The 17781-nt window shown below is 40.8% G+C and overlaps 1 protein-coding gene across 1 annotated transcript in view; it reads left to right on the top strand.

Annotated features, from left to right (window-relative positions):
• LRRC8D (leucine rich repeat containing 8 VRAC subunit D) overlaps positions 1–16345 on the top strand; it is a 50582-nt gene extending 34237 nt beyond the window's left edge. Inside the window, exon 3 of the mRNA XM_054286306.1 lies at positions 12203–16345. Coding sequence (XP_054142281.1) covers positions 12205–14766 — 2562 coding nt within the window. The 5' untranslated portion in view covers positions 12203–12204 and the 3' untranslated portion in view covers positions 14767–16345. The remainder of the gene's footprint in view (positions 1–12202) is intronic.
• Positions 16346–17781: the final 1436 nt, after the last annotated feature.

Below are 17781 nucleotides of genomic sequence, written 5' to 3'. Positions count from 1 at the left end.
TTGTGAAAATAATGCCAGTCAGACTTACAAATAGGTCTGTATGGAAGATGACTTGTGTTCAGCTATGACGTGATACAGGTCACTGTGTGGGAAATTGTGGCCATTCTGTGTTTTATTTTGTGTTGAGTCAACAACCTGAAATGCAAACCAAGAGCTCAAATAATCCCTGCTGTCCCTGGTAGTTGCAGGATGTCTCCAGGCTCCCCTGTCCTGGGAGGGGTGTTTGCCACCTGATCACTGAGAGTACCTGGAGATCTCTGCGTGCCTGGGAGGAGAACCCTGTAGTTGTTCACTCTCTCACCATCACCACTGCACCAAACTGGTGTTTTCTGGTGTTGTTACCAGACAGAAACTCATTTGCTCTGTTGGTCCTGCTTCGTGTGTAGGTGATGCCTAGTCCATCACACATGCCTGTAGAAATACTGCTGCATGTGATGTTAAGAGTTTGCTTGGGACAAGTTCTTGTTCTGCTCAGGGCAGTCAGGGGCCTGGACTGCCCCTCTTTCTGAAAGCCTTGCATTATGCTTGATGGAAGTCACAGTGAGAGCCAGGATGCTGAAATCACTGATGCACTTGCACAAGCTCAGACTTTCCATTTCCATTTTTTGTGAGATCTTGTCATGTTGGTGGAAGGGCTAGAAGGTGGTTTAGAAGGTAAGGACCCTTCTTCTGCCAGGTCACTATGACGTAGTGCTGTGTCCTGAACTTGCCTAGCTGGTTACTCATGCTTGCACAGAATCTCCTGGGCACCTGGCTAGGCCCTTCTGAAGGATGTGAAAATTGCTTACAGGCAACAACAGAACCTGATTGTTGTGTTTTCCTCCAGTTAGAAGGCACTCTGCTTTTACTTCTGTAGCAGCTGGGGAGCAGCTATTGTGCTACCGTTAAGTGATGTGAAACTTGCTAAAATGAGTTCAAAAGGAGAGCACCTGGGGTAAGGGGAAGCTGCCCACCAAATAAAAAAGCTGCCTCTGCACTGATTTTCTGATGTCACCATCCAAGCAGATGTTGGCTGTAAAAGTCAGACAGTGGCATGGTACATGGGTGAAGGTGGCTGCCAAAATCTTGATTGCAAGTGTGTGTGGAAGCCTGGAGTAATCATGGAAAAGTCCTAAGTGCTGGAGCAGGAGTGGTGTTGTCTGTAAATGGGATTGAGTAAAGTGTCTCTTTTCTGTATTTTTATTTTACTTGAAGTGTACACTCAGCTTCACTATCTATTTTAAGACAAATTTGACTGGAAAGGAAAGCTTCATTGTCCATTTCAATGGAAAGGTAGGTCTCAAGAGCTGTTACATTTAGTGCCTTACTTTTTAGATAGCATCACCAGTGGGAAGGAGTATGGCTAAGTATATAGGAATGCTGTAATTGTAAAGGGATTTATTGGCACATAATGTTAAACCTTCTCAAAGATTGCAGTGCATTAAAACGTTAAATTTGATTATACTTTAATCAGGCTGTTATCCCACTTTTTTTATCTTTTTCTGGAAGCCTGAGGGAGTTTGGTTTTTTGCTTTGAATGTTACAGCCACAAATGCTTATCATTGCCTAACAAATAATCACTTAGATTGTGAGCCTTCAGGGGCAAGGGTTGTCTGCCCACTCCCTGCTGGAGGGCCCTCAGTGCAGAATTTGAGTCAAATCATAATACAAATTTAGCAATAGTAAATATTTAAATTGGAGGTTGTATGGATCTGTTAGTGCTGGTGAATCGCATCAAGCAATACAATGGAATCTTACTGAACATTTTTGCAGAGCTGAAAACTTGCTTCTTGTTAGAGCAGGAATGCTGTAATCATTGGTAGGACAGCAAGTCTTGGAACATTCTTTTTGTTCTTAAGGCAATGTTTTGAATGGTGTTTTGAGAAAATAAAGCTTAAAAAGGAAGGAGGTAATCTGAACTCATCAGCAAAATTTCAAAAGAGCTCCCAAAAATGTGTTGAAGCGCAATTTCTTTTTATGTCAAAGTACTGAAGTACACACCCTGAACCAAACAATTATGGGACTAGATGGACTAAGCAAATAGCTTATCTCTTACAGAAAGCAGCTTAAGTTTAGAAGAGGAAAAGGAATTATAGTGAACTTAAATAAATCCCTTTGAGGATAAATGCTGCTTCAGCTGCAGGCATTTTTCCTGGCATGAAACCACTGGAGGTTCAGCTATTGGAAGCTTGGCAGGAATGTGGTAACATTAATAACTCATCCTTCATCTGCTGATCAGAGTTTTATGTGAGAATCATCATTGTTACCCATCTGGCAGGATGTGTGAGGTGTAGGAGATCTCTGTGCTTGATAAAGAGCAGGTAGGGTTGGCAGCAGGCTGGCAGCTGTGTGTGCTGCCTGTCCTGGCTCGGGGCACGTATCGTGCTCAGGGTGTCAGGGGCTGCTACCTCGAGTAGTTTCCAAGACATGGTTTACAGCTGGACCTTGGCTGGAGCAAGGAAGTATCCCTTTCTCCCTGGGGATAAAAGAAGCTGTGTGACATTTAAGTTGAAACAAAGTTAGACTGCTGTCCCATAAAGAGTGGAGAGACTGTATTTGAAAATTGAGGGTGCAGCCTATTTATTGAGCTGTAAACTAGCATTTTAATTTTTTCATCAAAGCAGCAGAGTGAGTAAAAGGAAAGGTGGACTTTGAGTGTGTTTTTCCATATCCTGATTATTAGCTAGACTTACTGCACCTTCCTACTGCTCTTGCTAGAGAAAAGCTCTTAGCAGAAACAGAGGAACTCTGATGTGTGAGTAGGAGGCTTGTGTTTACATGTAGCTTCTTGTGTCACTGGGCACTTTTTTGTGTGTTTGCATATGTGTAATTTGCTTTTGTTATTTTAAGTTTTTAATTTACGTGTGACCTTTCCTGGTTTGCTTTTAGCTAATGGGTATAATGAAAGTGCCACTGCAGATATTTGAAGTACAGTAGCTTGTATGTGTGCAAATCTTTATGAAACTTCTGTTCAACATGTAACCCAGTGAGAGTCACTGTGTTTGCATGCTGAAGAGATGAACCAGCTAAGATAGGGAACAATGGAGCCTGTTCTTTAGTTAAAGGAACTTTTTGTCTGTTCTTGGCTCTAGATCTCCATGAGGATGCTGTAAATGTTCCAATTCAAGGTTGCTCACATGTCCATTGAAATAAAAGGAAGGAGAAAGTATTCATTGAAAATCATTTACTTCAGTTACTCAGTAAACCTGCTTCCATATGGATGGGAATGCAGTTTAGAAATTAAGTAAAATAAGACTTTAGTACCATGAGCTAAGGTACTAGGGAGAGTTCATTTTGCCCTGAAGAGGGGCCATTAAAATCTGCAGCAGAGAGAATTTCAGCAACACATTTCCTTCTCTTTGGTAGGCATTCCTCCTTATTCCTATGGTACGTTTAGGGTGTGTAGTTGGAGCTGCTAATACATTCTGTAATAAGATTTGTATCTTCACATTCTGTGGCTTAAAATCACCAAACTATCAGCTCCATGTATGCCAAGTTCAATTTCTTACCACTTTGAAGTTGCCCTAGTTCCAAGTGGGTTTGGAAGGAGGAGACAGACTGGCAGTGTGTGTGGCTGTGCATCAGAGAAGAGTATTTTTCAGAGGAATTGCATGAGTTTGAGTGCTGTCTCTATCTGAGATAATGCAATTTTGTGTAACAAGCTTTGTAGCCATGTGGACTTATTTATGTAAAAGGAAATTTGAATAACTTGGATGTAAACCATTTTTTACTGTTCTATTTTTCAGATTTCTAAACTGAAAAGGAAATATAAGTTTGTTACATTTTTTACTTTTTTCTCTCCCAATCCTTTAAATTTATTTTTAATTGTATTGCTGGGTTGTTTTTAGTGATAAAAAACAGCCTCTAGGGACAAGAGTTAGCAGATGTGCTTTATTTTGGTGCAGCTTGCTTTTGCAACTTGATAAATTCCCAAAGTGCTCTGGTTAGTAGAAGTGCCAGATGTTTACTGTGTGTTCCTCTACTTTTGATAGTGGTCATGAAAACACTGCAGAAACGTCATGGCCTAAAAGATAGGGGAACAGCAGATTTAGAAATGACAAAAGGATTAAATATTTACAGTTGAGAGCAAGCAGCTGTTGGTTTATTGTGTGGTGTAACTTCTGATTGCATTTTACACCCATGCCATTGCAGGTTAAATGTGCTTCAGTTGTGTCTGCACTTGAGTAAAAGTGCTTGGTGTTAAACTGGGACTCCTGCACACACAAGTTGGGTGTCGTTTCAAGATTGCTGCTCTGGCTGTTTTGGGAATTCTGTGGAATGAAATCCTGAGTGTGTGCTCAGTTGTTTCCCCCTGGCTAGGTGAAACAAAATGCTGTTGCAGATTTGGTTACTCAGCCGTGGCTCTGCGACTTTGATCGCTGGGAATGTGCTGCCTCAGATAAAAGGAGGATGAATTGGCATTGCATAAATAAGAGGGGCGGCAGCAGCAATGTAAGGTGGGAGTGCATGTGCAGGGTACATCCAAGGTGTATTCTCTGCCTTCCTGTGCCAGGTCCTTGCCACTCTGCTGCAGCATTTCTGTTCTGGCAGCTGTGCCCCTGAAATGCCTGTGCATTCATGGACTGTTGCTTACAGGTATGAAGAGCATCTTAAATTGAGGATTTACCCTGCTAGTGTCTCATTAGCCACCTCTTCTGGTTTCTTGCCTTGCTAGGTGGTTTGTTTTGTAACTGTAAAATCACACGTGGTTAACTGACTTCAAGTGGAACACATCTAATTCTGATCTCTTTACCAGAGAAGACCACTCTCTCCAGTCTTGTTTGCTTCTCCCATCTCTTCTCTGCTGCCCTTCATGGTCTCTGCTAACCTGTGAGAAGTAAGGATGGGGTGGTGTTGCTGCTTGGGTCTCCCTGAGCTTTCTGAAGTGTACTGGGCACCTGATCTGCACTCTGTAGCCTGGGGATAAATGTCAGTAAAACCTGAAGCTAGCACTTTTTGCCCAAGCAGCTCTTTTATAAGAGCATGCTGAAGATTACTGCACTAGGCAAAGTGAGAAGTTACTCATTTTATGCGCTCTGTAGACGCAGAATTTGCATGCAGCAAATACAGAGGTAATTAATAACTAATAATAATAATTAATTTTGGGGTTTTTAAATAATTTTGGGATTAATAATTTTGGTGGTTTTTTTGGGAATTTTAATTATGTTAATAATCTTTGGATGCTTTGTGGAACTACTCCAAAATGTAAAAATGGGCTCCTGTTTTGAAAGTCATCTTTAAATAGACCTTTCCAGTCATTTGCAGCAAGGCAAGAATGAGGTAAGATTTGACAGTTTATGGTTAGGGAAAGAGTGGCTGCTAATACTGCTTTTTAAATATCATATTGATTACAAAACCATTTGTGTAGGAGTGGTGTATGGCACTAGACCTTCAAAGAACTGGTAAACAAGGAAGATTCAGTGTAAACACTTAAATAGCAGCATCCAAAAGTAGGTTAGAGTGTTACACAACCTGAAAAAGCCCAGCTTTGAAGGGCAGCATTTTTGAAGATTTAAAAAAAGAAAAAAGTTTTTTATAGATTTAATTTTTGTAAGTGGTACTAATTTGACATTGATTATGTAAAGAATCTTATTTTTGTCTCCAGCTTACTGCAGCCTAATATTTCTATGCAATCCAAGAGAAATAGGATTTTGATAATTTTTTATTTTGCAAGTTACTGTCAATGAGGTTCATGCTGTTCATAAAGGTGATGCTTCCTTAACTGGAGAATGTATTTGCAGACTATGTCAGAGATTATATATATTATGTATATAAATATAAAGGCATATAGAGAGAGAGGTATTATATATCTGCTTTAAGAAAAAGTCCAAAATTATAGCTGTGCAGTTTGGGCAGTGGGATGGGGGAGCTGGGGAGATGGGCTAGATGTGGGGGATTTTGTTTGGTTGCTTTTGTTTCTCAAACAGTGAGTGTATGAATTATTATTTAATTAAAAGCTATTGTAGAACTCTTGTTCCTTAGTTGAAATGTTTTCCTCTATAGGAAATATCCTTTCAGCTTTGTGTTCAATGCTTTCCTTTTCCTCATCATCCATTACAGGGCAGCCACACAAAAATAATCCAAACTAGATCTTGCAGATTAATTTCAAATGGGTGGATTTGGTTGCTGTCAGGTGTTTAGGGAAGAAACAGCAAGTGGAAATTCTTGTCATGCTTATTGGTAGAAAGAAATAATGGAAGTCTTTTTCTATGCAGTTTTTATATTAAATCTGGTTTTGATTTTCCAGAGATAAAAGCACTGATCAGGAAGTATGTGATAACATAAGCCCCATCCTGGTGTTAATGTTCTGCAATGCCTTCCATCACTGAAGTAGCCCCAAAACATTTCCTATAGTAGAGAAATACTATCAAAGCACCCATGTTGTGTTTTCCTGTGAAATGTTTCCTGGACTTCTCAGGCAGTAGACACACTCAGTGCTCAAATCCATGCTTAGCTGAATTTTGGGGGTTTGTTTGCAGGCTGGTTGAGAGGAGGAGCTGTAGTCACAGTTGTACCTTCTGCTGCTTTTGTAGCTTGAGTGGGCTCAGGTAGAGTAAAGCACAATAATCCCTTGTGAAATAAAATGTCCTCTTAGCCAACCTATTAGGAGCTGCAAACCAGGCTAGGGACAGTTGTAATATTCCCACCTAGTTCAGCAGGGCACTTTCCCTCTGTTACTCGATCCCAAAGCCTGCTGGTGGTTAAACCTTCAGTTTGTTTCAGACTTCTCATCCCAGAAACTGAATAACCAATGCAGGTATGGATGTGGATGTGCTCAGAATGCCTAACCTGATTTTTAGACCTTCGTGTATGTCTTTGTGCATTATTTCACAAGGGTCTTGGGGCTTCTTATATTTGGTTCTGTGGAAAAGAAAAGGAGGTAGGAAAAAAAGGATAGTGCCATCATTTTGATGGCAGATTGTCCATGGAACAATTTATACTGACAGGGTCCTGGCTAACAGGAATTTCATATTCTATTCTTATCACAATATGGTCAAATAGTCTGCTTTAATAGGATATTGCAGAAGTAGAAATGATTGATGGAAAGAAACAACAAAATATACAATGGAAATTAAATTTAAACTTATGGTCACTTGATCAAAAACAAGCTAGCAATGCCTTTTAGTTATGGGAAAAATTTTCTTCTCCTTAATTTCCTGTGGGAAGGGAGAAAACAATTTTGTTAGTAGCAGCACTTTTTAGCTAGAAATGTTGAGGGTTTTTTTAGGAAATTCTTTACCAGATGCAGTAACAAGGCGGATTCAAGAATCTTTTTGTTTCCTGAAACAAAGTGGACTTGTTTGGAGTCTTGGGAACCTGAGAGTGAATGAGTGCATCATGTGCTACAATTCTCCTTTTATTTGTTTGTTCTGACTTTGAATTTGCTTTAACTTTAAATATGCTTTTAAGACAGGAGGGCCAGGGAGTTACAGGACAGACAGTTTTTATCTGTAAGTACAGGAAGAAGTAGGATGTAAATAAACATTAGTGACATACCAATCTGCTGCTTCCTTTTCTGCTAACTTCTGTATTTAAGCTAGAGCAGTTTCTTATCCCCAATATGTCCATTTTTTATTTCAGCATTTATAGTCTGAAATGTGTCCGAAATTCACCAGGCTAATCACATTCTGTTCTCTTTCTATTACAGCTTTTATTTAAGACTAATGAAATTATTATAATTAAGAGTAATGATATGTTAAGAATACTGATTTATTGAATTAGTTCCTACCCTTGCTGATTTACTGTGGACCTATGACAATTCCATTGTCATTGTTAATTTTTTTCTCTTTGTATTCCTGTTTCGCTGTAACTTGTATACCTGCAAGATAAACTAAGTAGGTTTAATTCTAGAGCTCCAAGTCACACTACTGCTCTACTTTCAGAACTTCAAGTTTTTCCACCTTAAAGTATTAGAAGGTAGCAAGAAACAGCTCTGCTTAAAACAGTTGCATTTATTTAGGCTAAAAGATTTTTGTTTCAGGAGAAAGAATACACCCAGTAGACAGCTAGAAGTGATAGATCGAGCTGAAAGAAGTTGATACTATCCTAGGGTACTATCCTGGAACTGGATACAGGGTTTGGGAGGAAAAAAGGTTATTTGTTAAAATTAAAGCCTTTATGTAGCTGTGCAGCCTCAAGGATCATACTGCAATATCTTTGAATTTAAATCTATGCTTATTAAAATTAAACAAAAATGTGCTATTTCAGAAAGGAGTCTGTCCTGACATTCCATATTGGGAATGAGAATTTCTCTTCAAGAACCTCACTTTTCTAGTGTGGATCTCTTTTTGAATTTGGGTATGTCAAAGCCCCATGTTCTGCTGACCCTCCAGGTCCATTTGGTGCCTTGTAAGCCCTGGAAAGGGCTGAAAGAAGGGCATGTTTTCACATGAGAAATCAGGTACTTTAACATTTCAGCTGCACAGGACTTTGTTCTATAGTTTGACCATCTGCTCACAGATGTTTTCTGCGTTGGGGTTGTGGGTAGAGCATGCCATGACTGGTTTTGAGAGGAGACCATCTATGGTTGCAGGCTCTGCCAGACACAGACTGGCATTTGCATCTTTCTTTTTTCTTTCTTTTTTCCTTAGTTCCAAACAGTGTTACAGTGTTATCACTGTAACTTACAATGAAACTCAAAGCCCAATTTGTCACTCTTAAAAGGAGTTGAAAATTAGTAGTGAAAATACTCTCCACCTACTCTAAGGAATATTCTAGACAGTAGGTTTCAAAAGCTTTGAATAGTTTAAATTCAAAAGGAATAAAGAAAATCCAAACCCATTACCATACTGTACAGGCCCGTTGTTCTAAGTGCCTCTTAATTGTTTGATTTCTAAGTGAGTGCAGAAATATAATAAAAGTTAACTTCTATGGTTATTCGTTTAGTAAAATCAAACACCAATGCATGTTATGATGGATTTAAGAGAGAAAATACCAAATTTATTTGCGGCCTGTCAGAATGTGTCTTATACTGTGTGTAGGTTTATAGTTTTTCATTTTGGTTTTAAGACTCAGAACATTAAACATTTTGGACATGTAAGGAGGCAAATCTGTTTTCAGCTCTTGGAACTGATTTTTATTAGCTAGAAAAAGGTCTGTCTTTTATGAGACAGTTTTAGTAATGCCACAGAGGAGTTTTTTGTTTTATAACTGCTAATCTCTGCCAAAACAGGAGCTCTTCTCTGAGTATCAGTAACTTGAAAGAAAAGATGTGTTCAGAACATTGAATGTGCTGCTTCTTGGTGTAAAGCTCCTGTTACACCATGCTTCCTACAGCCTCACAAAGAGGATTACTCAGGCTCTGTTGTGCCTCCTAACCTTTTTGGGAATGATTTTGTGTGTGCAAGACAGAGGTCCTGTAGAGGTGATTGTTAACTTCTGCTTTTATTGCTGTTCTTTCTAAGTCTTCAGCTGGAACCACTTTGTGCTCTGTCATTTCTGTTCCCTTATTTCAGTTGTTCAGAGCAGTCATGTCTGCAGTGCCTGGGTTTCCATCCTTTGTCCACGTGTTCTCATGGCAGAAGCAAAAAAATCACCTTCTTTCTGTGAAAGGAATTCTGGAGGCCGTGCCCCAAACGGCAGTGAAGGAACTTCCCACGTAATTAGCTGGTGCAGAGTTGAGAGAAAGGCTGGCCCCAGAGGAGCAGGCAGGAGCAGCTGCCCATGTTTGCTCCAGCAGTGAGCTGGTTCCTCCTTCCCAGCCTGCTCTCCTGCGCCACAGGACTCGTCCTTGTGTGCCTTGGCTTGGTGCTGTCCTGCTGAACGCACCTGCTGGGCAGAACTTCTGTGGCAGCCAGGATAGGTGAGAGCACAGTGAAAACAGCCTGGACATGGAGAGTATGCCTTCCAGAGAGCATCCTAGAAAAAAAAAAAATCTATTTGGGGGGAAAAAGTCACCTCTGCTGTTGCTTTGTGGTTCTCCTGTTCTGGACAGGTGACAGACAGTTGGGCCCTAGGAGTTAGGAGGGTCCTTTTAATTAATCTGTTCACATTAGCACAAATGGCTAATGCTGTTCAAGTGCACACTGTTACTGTTTAAATGTCATAGGTAGCAACTCCAGGGCAAGCAGTCATGCTGTGACTCAGTGCAGGTGAAGCACTGGGAGACATTAAAGATGGGAGTCTGTAGCTGACTTCCAAGTCAGGCACTGTGAGGCTTTGATAGCTGGGGTGTGTTACTGGTTGGTGTCCTTCAGCACTTTGTGCAGCAGCTGCAGCCCTGGGCAGGTGTGTGGGGGCAGGCTCAGGAGCCTCTCAGGAAGGAGGTCCTTGTGGAGCTGGGAGGATTGTAAGACCTCAAAAACTTGTAATGAGGGAGGAGTAGATGACGTTCACTTGCCCAAGAAAGTGAGAACTGGAAGTTCCTTCTACTGGTTCCTTGAGAAACTCAGCCCTAACTTTTAAGTTTTGGCAGCTGTGCCAAGAGCACTGAGATGAGTGCTGCAGTGAGATAAAGTCCCTTCCTCTCTGGCTGCCTCCACCAGATCGCAGACTCGGTATGCAAGACTGGCAAAAGCTTCAGGGAGGAGTGTGGGAGGGCAGAGGCTGGGTATCTCCCTGTGTTGGAGGAGACACTTTGATGGTGAGCTCTGTGGTAGTAAAGACAAGTGCTGGCCTTTCCCACAGACCAAGGTGTGGGAGCTGCTTGTACTGGTGTGGGGAAGGAGGGTGCTAGTGCATGGCTTTTACCATATAGGCAATTGCTGGTATTTGAATTCTGTGTGTAGAAATGTCTGTTATCCAGAAATAAATTATCACACTGCATATATGTTGCCTCTGACACTGTCCTTTATGATGTGTAAGGTGCAGGTCTGTATGAATTGTTACCCTACAAGTTAAAAATAATAAATCCAATGCATCTTGTTACTGCCTGCTGTGATCTCCTTGGGCTCTGCTAAGCTGTTTGTGTCCCAAGCAAGGGAGACAGACTCTGTGGGATAGTGTACATACTATCTCCTTCCCAGCTGCATGTGTGCACACAAGCTAGATATTTTTCTTTAGAAATGGCAACTTGAGTCACAAATTCAGCAGTCAAAATGATGATTTTACCACATCCTGCTTGCGCAGGAAGCTTGTTTTTTTTAAAGCTGATAAGTTGATTCCTCCATATTTTGTAAAAAAAAAAAAAGCAGAGCAAGTTGCTTAAAGCTGCAGAGAGGTTTGGATTCCCCATGGTCAGTTTGCTGCTTTGTCTCACGTCCATATGTTTAAGACAAAGTGAAAGCCTTGCAGTCAGCTCCTGTCCTACTGTACTAACTGGCTTCCTGTGATCACTAGATGTGATAATACCTGAAAAAATGTTTCCCTATTTGAAAGAATTGTGCAGTTTGTTCTTGGTTAGCTGGTTTAAATCAACTGGGGAGAAAAATGTATACAGTACCAATATTTGGTCCAATCACAGAATAAATTGTTTGGGTGGGAAGGTTCCTAAACATAGCATCTATTTCCAACATTCCTGCCATGGGCAGGGATGCCACTCACTAGATTAGGTTGCTCAAGTCCCCATCCAACTGTTTTTTACTTTAAAACATCCAAGTATATTAAAAAGGATTGTGCCAAATGTTCACATAGTGACTGGAAGGCTTTCACTTGTGCTGCAGTGATACTTAAAAAGGAAAGGAGCCAATCAATCTGATAAGACATGCGGATGCTCAGGGGGAAGCAGGGGAAGATATTGTGTTGTGCTAGATTAAAACAAATGAGAGACCTTGCTGATGATGTAAGGAGACCTAAAATGTGCTGTACAAGTCATGAGCAGAGTGCAAAGTATTGAGAGAAATGCTATTTTGTTTAAATGCAAGGTACTACAAAATACTGTTAGTGCTGGATTTTTTGTGCTCAGACTTAAGCAATCACTTTTACAGAATTGGATGTTGTGCTCTGTAGTCTATTGTTTCTCTTCCTTTTATTAATATATATCAGATACAGTATTATACCTTTCAGATATTTCACTTGCGCAGAGCAGGCTTCAGTGCTGTGAAGTGGCAAAGATACATAAACATGGTGTGGCCTGAAGTAAGAAGCCTTCTGTTTTGCTAAAATACTTCATTGTTTTGGTTTTGGAAAAACCGTTAAGTGGCATGATGGACAATACACAACAGGCAACAAAACATTACAAAAGAGAAACCTTCTGAGGTTGTGTATGTCAAGCTGGGATTGTTTTTAAATGGTAAAATTAATGCCCCCAGTCAATAACAGTGACTTTGTCTTTGTTCTCTTGTAGGAATGTTTACCCTTGCAGAAGTTGCATCGCTCAGTGACATCCAGCCAACTTACCGTATCTTGAAACCATGGTGGGATGTATTTATGGATTATCTCGCTGTTGTTATGTTAATGGTCGCCATTTTTGCTGGAACCATGCAGCTGACAAAAGACCAGGTGGTCTGCTTGCCAGTTTTGCAGTCTACTGTAAATTCAAGAGTGCAGCCTGATACAGCAGGGAAGGCTGACTTCACCACTGTTGAAACAACCACTGGTCAAGAAGAAGCGTCAATGAGAACTGTTTCCTTTGCCCCCACTGTAACACCTGACATTCTTCTGAGCAGAGCTACCCCTTCTCAGTATCAACCCACTGAATCAGACCAGGAGCTGAAGAAGGAGCAGAAAGATTCTTCAGGCCGTAAAACAAATTTGGATTTTCAGCAGTATGTATTTATTAACCAGATGTGCTATCATTTGGCTCTTCCTTGGTACTCAAAGTATTTTCCCTATCTTGTTCTCATCCATACTATCATTTTAATAGTCAGTAGTAATTTTTGGTTCAAGTATCCCAAGACTTGCTCAAAAATTGAGCATTTTGTGTCTATACTGGGGAAGTGCTTTGAGTCTCCTTGGACTACAAAAGCATTGTCTGAAACGGCATGCGAGGACTCTGAGGAGAACAAACAGAGGTTAACTGGTGCCCAGTCCCTGCCCAAGTATGTTTCCACTAGCAGTGATGAAGGAAGCCCAAGTGCCAGCACTCCCATGATAACCAAATCTGGCTTCAAATTTTCAGCCGACAAGCCGATGATCGAGATTCCCAGTGTCACGATTTTAGATAAGAAAGATGGAGAACAGGCCAAGGCGCTGTTTGAGAAAGTCCGGAAGTTCCGGGCTCACGTGGAAGACAGCGATCTGATTTACAAGCTCTACGTTGGCCAGACTGTCATCAAGACTGTCAAGTTCATATTTATTCTCTGCTATACTGCAAACTTCGTCAACACCATCAGTTTTGAACACATCTGCAACCCAAAAGTGGAGCACCTGATTGGCTACACACAGTTTGAATGTACACACAATATGGCTTATATGTTGAAGAAGCTGCTTATCAGCTACATTTCCCTCATCTGTGTCTATGGTTTTATCTGCCTCTACACGCTTTTCTGGCTGTTCCGGATACCTTTGAAAGAATACTCCTTTGAAAAGGTCAGGGAAGAGAGCAGCTTCAGCGATATCCCAGATGTCAAAAATGATTTTGCATTTCTCTTGCACATGGTGGATCAGTATGACCAGCTGTATTCGAAGCGATTTGGTGTCTTTTTGTCAGAGGTAAGCGAGAACAAACTGCGCGGGATTAGTTTGAACCATGAATGGACTTACGAAAAGCTTCGGCAGCACGTCTCCCGCAACGCCCAGGACAAGCAGGAGCTGCATCTCTTCATGCTGTCAGGGGTCCCTGATGCAGTGTTTGATCTGACAGATCTGGATGTGTTGAAACTGGAGCTGATTCCTGAAGCGAAAATTACAGCCAAAATTTCCCAGATGACAAATCTTCAGGAGCTTCATCTGTACCACTGCCCTGCGAAGGTCGAGCAGACTGCCTTCAGCTTCCTCCGGGACCACTTGAGATGCCTTCATGTGAAATTCACAGATGTTGCAGAAATTCCTGCATGGGTGTATTTGCTCAAAACCCTCCGTGAATTGTATTTGATAGGCAACTTGAACTCTGAAAATAATAAAATGATAGGGCTTGAATCTCTTAGAGAGTTGAGACACCTTAAAATTCTCCATGTGAAGAGCAATTTGACCAAAATTCCCCCCAATATCACAGATGTAGCACCACATCTGACAAAACTAGTCATTCATAACGATGGCACTAAGCTTGTGGTACTCAATAGCCTTAAGAAAATGACAAATGTTGCAGAGTTGGAACTGCAGAACTGTGAACTGGAGAGAATTCCCCATGCCATCTTCAGTCTCTCTAACTTACAGGAACTGGATTTAAAGTCAAATAGCATACGCACAATTGAAGAAATTATCAGTTTCCAGCATTTAAAAAGATTGACTTGTTTAAAGCTGTGGCACAATAAAATAGTCAGCATTCCTTCATCCATTACTCACATAAAGAATTTGGAGTCTCTTTATCTCTCCAATAACAAACTTGAAACCTTACCTGCCGCAGTGTTCAGTTTACAGAAACTTCGGTGTTTGGATGTAAGCTACAACTCAATTGCGGTGATTCCAGTGGAAATAGGTTTGCTTCAAAATCTTCAGCATTTTCACATCACAGGAAACAAAGTCGACATTTTGCCAAAACAGTTGTTTAAATGTGTTAAATTGAGGACTTTGAGTCTGGGACAAAACTGTATTACCTCAATCCCAGATAAAGTAAGTCAGCTGTTGCAGCTGACTTACCTGGAACTGAAGGGAAACTGCTTGGACCGTCTGCCAGCTACGCTGGGGCAGTGTCAGCTTCTCAGGAAAAGTGGGCTCGTAGTGGAAGATCACCTCTTTGACACTTTACCCTCAGAAGTTAAAGAGGTGTTGAATCAAGACACGGGCATTCCCTTTGCTAATGGGATTTAGACTGAGGTGAAATGCTCTGGTAGCTGACTTCCAAATGGCAAATGATAAAAAGTATGGCAACTGTGAGATCATCTGTTTTAGAAAGCAGAATTCCTTGGAAGGCAGAATTACTAGCAGGTTTAGAAGTGCAACTGAGTGTTCAATGTTTGCAGTGTTTTAAAAGTTCATTTCCAAAATTTTTGAGAGGATAAAAAACCTTAATAATCTCAATTCTTTTTTCCTTAAATTGTTTGTAACTTGGATGCTGCCGCTTTTGAATGTTTACAAATTTGCTTGCCTGCTTAAAAGTAAATGATTAAATTGATGACCTTTTCTTACTATGCAAGTTATTCCTTAAGGTCTGGTTTTACTTTAGTGCATTATGGGGAGACAAACCAAGGCTAAATGTTGTATGTGGTATGGGCCTAACAGCACTTGAAACACAGGTTGAATTGTGTTGTTAGTGTTTACCTGTCCTTGGCAAATAAAACCCGTTTGGCTGTGATTTGAACTGCACCAGAGCCACCATTTTCCTGCATTAAGGTATGTGGTTTCATAGAATCATTTAGGTTGGCAAAGACCTGTAAGATCATAGAGTCCAACCATTAACCTAACACTGCCAGGTCCTCCATGTCCCTAATCACTATGTCTGTGGTTTTGTCAAATGCTTCTGGGGATGGTGATTCCACCACTTCCCTGGGCAGCCTATTCCAATGTTTGACCACTCTTTCAGTGAAAAAATTTTTCCTAATGATCTATCTTAGCACAACTTTTGTCTTTTTGTGCTACTGCTTGTTACCTGGGAGAAAAGACTGGCCTCCACCTCACTACAGCATCCTTTCAGGTAGTTGTAGGGAGCAATAAGGTCCCTCCTGAGCCTCATTTTCTCTGGGGTCAACACCCCCAGCTCCCTCAGCCAGTCCTTCAGGACTTGTGTTCCACACCTTCACGAGCTCCACTGCCCTTCTCTGGACACTCTGCAGTACTTCAGTGTTTTGCATCAGTCCAAGTGTGTTTGCCATCATTCTCAAAGCCTCACGTTTTTGGGTGAGATTCCTTCTGTGGAAGTCCCTCACCCTGGCAAAGGCTGGTCACCTTCCTGCAGCTGATCTCCCCCTCAGCCTCCACAGTGCTCCTCTGTCCCATGCAGCAGTGGGTGGCAAAAGGCAGAATGTTGCCATGTGGCTTTCAAGTTGGAGATAGTTTTGATGTTTGTGCTCTTTTGGAAGGTGACTTTGAAAGCCATTAAACACCAAGTGACTTTACTGCTCATGTTTTGCTCTTCTGAGTTTTTATCTGGAAAACTCGAGGCGTTTTATGAGTTGGTGATTGTTCTGTTTCACCGCCCTGGCTTAGGATGTGGGGCGTCATCTCCATTTACCAGACTAATAACAGACATAAGATCTGCTTTTTCACTTAACTGTGATTAAGCTTTATCATCTATTGTGGTGTCTTCTGCACCTGGACTTTACCATACCCAGCCCAACTAATCTGATGTCTTTGAAGACTTACTCACTGTTAGAAATCCTCACTGTGTGCCAGATAAGTCATCCAGTAAAGAAAAAAGTAGACAGCAGTGAGCTTGGGTTTGGTTGGGTTTTTTTTGTTGTGGTTTTTTTTTTGGTTTTTTTTTGGTTTTTTTTTTGTTTGGGTTTTTTTTGGCCTTTTTGGTGGTGTTTTTTTAACCAAGTTTGCATTGCCAGAACCATTAGAGAAATATAATCCATTAAATCTGCAAAATCATCAGTTGTAAATCTCAGTCATTTACATTCCATGTGTTCAGAAAAGAAGTACTATGCTGGGAGATGACTGCATGATTACTCATGGTTTAAACACAATTCCCTATTGTAGTGTGGTCAGGACTGAACTAGTCTGTAGTTCAGGGGACTGTTCTTCTCACACACAAATCCTCATGCACAGTGATTTCCACTGTAACTTCACCAGAGCTGCCCTGACTTACACCACTATTAACGAGCGGATAGCTTAGGCCTAGAGGCATTGAGCAGGCAGGAACATTTCAAATACTGCTCTTAGAAGTTTTGAATATTTTATTGTTAATAATTTACTGTTAGTCATGCTGAGAGGACTGTTCTCAGCTGTAGGTAGCAGTCTCTGAATACATACCTGCACCACATGTTTATGTATCTCAGAGGACCAGTTTGTGAATAGTGGTTTTCCTATTTCTCATGGGGATACAGTCTGTTTTCCACTTGCCAGCAGGTAGTAAACTTGGGATGTTGACAGTTTTGCAACACCAAGTCACAGGTTAGGCAGAGTACTTGGAGTTACTGATCTGTTCTCCACTGGGAAACTTAGTGCAAATCCTCAGATTCTTTTTTTTAAGTAGAAGTTAAGGCTGCAGCGGACTTTTCTTTTTTTTAAGAAACTCTTTCATTTGTTTATTTTTTGCACATAGATCACTTTAAATTTGCTGGACTATTGACTCTTTAGAAAAACTGTGGACTACACTATTGGTGTATGCTTTGTATTTGCTGTTGAGTGTCATTTCAGTTTCCAAGAAATTGTGTGTAGGAGGGAGGAAGAATTGGAGGACGACAAAATGATTAAAATACTTAGAAAAATAGTTATATTTTTAATCTTTTCCCCCCTTTTTTAATAGCAGAGTTGCACAGAATGTGGCTGTGTATTGATTTAGTTTTTAAAAGGTGTTTTTGGTGTTTCTGATTCTCCTGCTGGCCCTACTGATGTTCAAAAAATAAACCCGTGTCTAATTCGTATGACTATGTTATACTCAAAATCAAACCCATGTCCACTTAATGAGTATGGTATACATAACTTAGACCACTGTTTTGAATAGTTAGTAGCCAACTGTATGTCTTTAGATAATTTCCTCCAAAATAAATATATGTTAAAATTAACATACTTCTAATGCTTGCTTAGCATAAGCTCCATTCTTGTTTTTAAGAGATCTTTCTCAGAGTGGGGAGGACCTTCCCAGCATCCCCATGTCACCTCCCCCCAGTCCTTCCTCCTCTTTGTGACTGTTTATAATGTTCCTGTTTCCTGCGTGTCAAC

This window comes from Melozone crissalis, unplaced genomic scaffold, assembly GCF_028551555.1.
Source record: "Melozone crissalis strain CALT ecotype California unplaced genomic scaffold, PUWL_Pcris_2 ptg000045l_1, whole genome shotgun sequence".
NCBI lineage: Eukaryota > Metazoa > Chordata > Aves > Passeriformes > Passerellidae > Melozone > Melozone crissalis.
Note: the sequence above shows the minus strand (reverse complement) of the source record. Positions and strands in the feature narration are given on the sequence as shown.